This window comes from Thamnophis sirtalis, unplaced genomic scaffold (assembly GCF_051295495.1).
Source record: "Thamnophis sirtalis isolate CommonGarterSnake01/CBP01778 unplaced genomic scaffold, rThaSir2_p1.2 scaffold_10, whole genome shotgun sequence".
Taxonomy (NCBI): Eukaryota; Metazoa; Chordata; class Lepidosauria; order Squamata; family Natricidae; genus Thamnophis; species Thamnophis sirtalis.
Window position 1 is genome coordinate 71,315,531 of NW_028261390.1, and position 5,101 is coordinate 71,320,631.

Here is a 5,101-nt window from a genome sequence, read left to right on the forward strand (position 1 = left end):
GCTGGGGAATTCTGGGAATTGAAGTCCAGACATCTTCAAGTTGCCAAGGTTGAGAAACACTGCCTTTGTGCCAGAGTGCCCTCTACTGGTGGAGAAACCAATTGCAGTTCTCTAAAAAAAAAGCATTGTTTATATTGCCGTGGTATCCATAATGATGAAGACTTTATGTATAATTTATTAACTAGATAATAAAAACTATTCAATCTCTTTTACGGCCTTTTACTGCTTCGTTATTTTTTTTCTTCTTACCTAGAATAATCTCTCCCCTTAAGCTGCCAATAAAATTGTAATGCCGTTAGGAATATTTATTTTTTTCTCGGTGTGTGTTTGTATCAGGAATTCATTTTTCCCAAACCTCTTACAACACGCACCAATGCTTTATTAAATTTTTTTAATAGCATATTGAATTCATTTACATTCGCAAACAATGAAATTCGTTTGCCTCTTTGGTTTTGGGTAGCATTGAATTAAATTGTACAAATTACTCTTTTTTCTGCTCGCACAAGATAACGACGCAGCCAGCAAATCATTAGAGATTTCTCAAAGCTCTCATCCTGGCAAGATGAAACTATTTATTTGACTTCCAAAAAAACAGGTTTTAAAATGACAAATTGCAAGGTTTTCTGCAGGCTGTTAACTTTGAACTCTTGGTATTTCCCTGGTCCAAATGATACAGAGTTGTATTTTTTTTTCAAATTCCTGTAATCTTGATTTAGCCCTAAAAATTATAACCTGGAACCTGAACGCTCTATTATTTGATAGAAATACAGAACAACAGAGTTGGAAGGGACCTTGGAGGTCTTCTAGTCCAGCCCCCTATCCAGGCAGAAAACCCTATGCCGTTTCCACACAAATGGTTGTCCAATATTTTCTTTAAAACTTCCAGTGTTTTTTGCATTTGCAACTTCCGGAGGCAAGTTGTTCCACTGATTAATTGTTCTCACTGTCAGGAAATTTATCCTCAGTTCTAAGTTGCTTCTCTCCTTGATTAGTTTCCACCCATTGCTTCTTGTTCTGCCCTCAGGTGCTTTGGAGAATAGTTTGACTCCCTCTTCTTTGGGGCAGCCCCTGAGATATTGGAGGACTGCTATCATGTCTCCCCTAGTCCTTCTTTTCATTAAACTAGACATACCCAGTTCCTGCAACCGTTCTTCATATGTTTGAGCCTCCAGTCCCCTAATCCTCTTTGTTGCTCTTCTCTGCACTCTTTCTAGAGTCTCAACATCTTCTTTAAATCGTGGCGACCAAAACTGGATGCAAATATTCCAAGTGTGGCCTTTCCAAGGCCTTATAAAGTGGTATTAACCCGTCACGGGATCTTGATTCTCTCCCTCTGTTGATGCAGCCTAGAACTGTGTTGGCTTTTTTGGCAGCTGCTGCGCACGGCTGGCTCATATTTAAATGGTTGTCTACTAGGACTCCAAGATCCCTCTCACGGTTACTACTATCGAGGTACCACCTATACTGTACCTGTGCGTTTCGTTTTTCTTGCCTAATTGTAGAACCTGGCTTTTCTCAATTGTTGGATTTTATTTTGACTGCACCCAATGTTCAACAGAACAGATTGATTAACAGAAGAGAAAGCGAACTGCAAACGAATTGCCAGGCGGCCCCGGAAATGTTTTGAAGGCAACGTCCTCGCGCTGCCAGTTCAAACCCAGCATGGATGCCTCAAGAGATGCTTCACGAAGATCTTCAGGTCCTGCTAAAGTTGCCCGATAAAGTCTTCCTTCGTCATGAAAGCCCAGCCTTTAGGGGCACCAGGCTTCCACCCACGCCTGCTCGATCCCCTCTCCAAGGCTGCTCGGTCCTCTGCTTGGCTGCCCCAAAACGCCATCTTAATGTCTTCAAGATGGACCGCTGACCTTGCTGGAAGTGCCGGAGACAATGAGGGCAGCTTCCTGGTTCTCAGGCCCTTCAGCTCTCTCAGCACATCCTGAGGCCAGCTGGACTTTCTCCTTGTCTGGCAGTTGACCCAGTTGACCCTTCCAAGCCTGGGAAAGCCCACCTGTTTGGGCTGACTTGAGAAGACTCCGGCTTCCCCATTGACGGCTGTGGCACATGCAGAAGTTCACATGGTATTCATTTCCAGCAAAGCCTCATTTTTTTTTTGGCAGCGTGGATGGGATCCAGATGTTGCTTTGCCAAGTTAGGATTTCTACTTCGGGGAATTGATCTATTTGGAGCACTCAGGCTGGCAATGCTGAATGCTCTCCACGGACACCGTTCTCCGCACACAATTCATTGCCCTCGTGGCGAGTCTAAAATGGACTTTGATAAATGACACGGAGCCTCCTCCATCGGCCCCACGTTGTTGAGACTGAGATAAAGGGTTTGACCTTGGGAACACTTTTTCGTGTTTCCCCCAAAATAAGACAGGGTCTTATCTTCTTTTGGCCCCCGAAATAAGCACTTGGCCTTATTTTCGGGGAGGTCTTATTATTTTTGAGGTGCAGGAGGCGGTGAGCATCATCACATCACGGCTGCAGCTGTGTTGCAATATTTTCAGGGAGGGCTTATTTTAGTGCATGCGCTCAAAAGCCCAATTGGGCTTATTATCTGTGGAGGTTTTTATTTTGGGGGAAACAGGGTTAAGAAGGGAGGGGATCTGTGAAGACTTAAAACTCATAAACAAAGGTGAATGCACGACATCGAGTTTTAATTTTATTTTAATAATAGCTGTTAATCCAGCCTTGCCCAGGTATTTATTTACCCCAATCCTGTATTAAACAGAAAAAAAAGAATGAATTATATGAAAATGTCCGTACCAAACGTAATTTCTAATGTTGGATTTCCCGCCCTCCACAGAGTGGAGTACTTTGAAGCCATTACCATGGCAACTCCACTGCACTGCCCAGTAGAAGCCACTTTAAGGCACAACAGGCTATATCTTAACAGAATACACACACACCAACGGTATTTGTTTCCAGAGGATAAGTCATCTGTGTACCAAGTTGGGTTGAAATGGCTTGAGGCGTTCCAGAGTTATGCTGGAATACAAACACACACACTCTCACACACAGAGCCATATATATATAGATGTAGCAAATTTTAATGTAGAGGAAAAAATAAAATAAAGGAAAGGATAAGAGCAGCCATGTTAGATCAATCACGACAAGAGTCCCATTCCATTTCCGGGCCTAGTAAAGCAACGGAGACACCACTGTGTACTACCAGCGTAGCTGAGGACGGACGCAGTATAAGATTGTTCAGCTCTGCTTCAGCAACCACAAAGGCTTGTGCTGATTCAGAGAACTGAAGTATGACCACCACCAGGGTCTTTCCCGTGGCGGGACGGATCGCCCTTCGTTCTTCCGTAGCTCTGTCCGGGCATGAGGATCAAAATCTTCCAGAGGATCGTACACTCGTCTTGCGGGAAGTTTTCTAAATTTCCCATTGAGGGATTGCAGGACAAAATCGACTCGGCCAGCCCTGGCCATCTTGGCAGGCAGAGTCACCTTCTTCAGGACTTTACTGTAGCCCCTCGCCTGGGCACTCACAATGTACGTGCCAGGGGGCAGAAGTCTCCAATAGTCTCCGTCATCAGCTAAAAATACAAAACAAGAGGACCATACCATCACAATTTACACCATTTACACCTCAAGACTCGATTACTGTAACGCGCTCTACATGGGGCTGCCCCTGAAAAGTGTTCGGGGACTACAATTGGTCCAGAATGCAGCCGCGTGAGTGATATCGGGTGTACCTAGATACACCCATGTTACACCTATCCTCCGTGAGCTGCACTGGCTTCCCATCGGTCTCCGAACGCGCTTCAAGGTGCTGGTTATCACCTTTAAAGCCCTACATGGCCTAGGACCTGGATATCTGCGAGACCGTCTTCTGCCACATACCTCCCAACGCCTGATAAGATCTCACAGGATGGGCCTTCTCCGGGTGCCATCGACCGGACAATGCCGGCTGGCGACTCCCTGGGGGAGGGGCCTTCTCTGTAGCTGCTTCGGCCCTGTGGAATGAGCTACCCCCAGAGATCCGGACCCTTCCACTCTCTCGGCCTTCCGAAAGGCCACTGAAACCTGGTTATTCCGGCAGGCCTGGGGCTGTTGACGTCATGAAAGGAGGTCCAGCCCCACCTAGATTGAGTGTATGGTGTGCTGCTTTTTAATCTGTTTTCTCTTTCCCTATTTTTAACTTTTTTACCTTTTTAGTGTTGTATTTTGTAAGCCGCCCGGAGTCCTTCGGGATTGGGCGGCATATAAATTCATTAAATTTACAATTTAGTTTACAATTTCATTGAGGGCCGCATCAGGGTTGTGTTTGACCTTGGGAAGACTGGGCGGGGGCATGGGCGCGGCCATCCTGAGCTCCATTTCAGCTGCGACGGCCCTCCTGTAATCTTCTGCCACCGGAAACAGAGCTCGGGAGGGCCACAAACAGCCCTTGTGGACTCCATTTCCAGCTGCAACGGCCTCCTGCAACTTTCTCCCAGTGAAACCGGCGATTGAGAGGCCGTGCGCAGCTACTATAGGCTCCATTTCCGGTTGCGATGGCCTCCTGCAAGTTTTCAAAGGTGCTCATCAAGAAAGATTGCTGGAGAGACTAATATATTTTTGGAATGCATTTTAATTCTGTAATTTTTTTTTTTTGTCCTCTTGCAATTTTAACCTTTGTTTATTGTTTTTAGATTTTGTAATTAGAACAAGTTCGGATGCAAATCCGTCAATCAATCAACACCCTAGTTTCTTTTCCGGGTGAATTGCACAACATTTTAGAGGAAAACAAATCTAAACCCAAAATTTTAATTGCGCGCTTGCTTCTCCAAATCTGTTTTACCTGTCAGAATATCATGACGGATGCCTTTGACCGAAATCCGGGCGTCCTTGATTGGGTTTCCAAATTTATCAGATACAATTCCTTTTATGCCACGATGAACCTGCCAAGAATCAGAAGGAGGCGATTAAGAAGTGATTGTTTTATGTTAGCAATAGCAATAGCAATAGCAGTTAGACTTATATACCACTTCATAGGGCTTTCAGCCCTCTCTAAGCGGTTTACAGAGTCAGCATATCGCCCCCACAGTCTGGGTCCTCATTTCACCCACCTCGGAAGGATGGAAGGCTGAGTCAACCCTGAGCCGGTG

General features: G+C 45.3%; 1 protein-coding gene across 1 annotated transcript in view; it reads right to left on the reverse strand.

The window, feature by feature from the left end:
* Positions 1 to 3,035: 3,035 nt before the first annotated feature.
* Positions 3,036 to 5,101, reverse strand: part of CPZ (carboxypeptidase Z) — a 27,678-nt gene continuing 25,612 nt past the window's right edge. Inside the window, exons 9-10 of the mRNA XM_087724883.1 lie at positions 4,795 to 4,894; positions 3,036 to 3,547 (exon numbers count right to left, since the gene is read on the reverse strand). Coding sequence (XP_087581009.1) covers positions 3,210 to 3,547; positions 4,795 to 4,894 — 438 coding nt within the window. The 3' untranslated portion in view covers positions 3,036 to 3,209. The remainder of the gene's footprint in view (positions 3,548 to 4,794; positions 4,895 to 5,101) is intronic.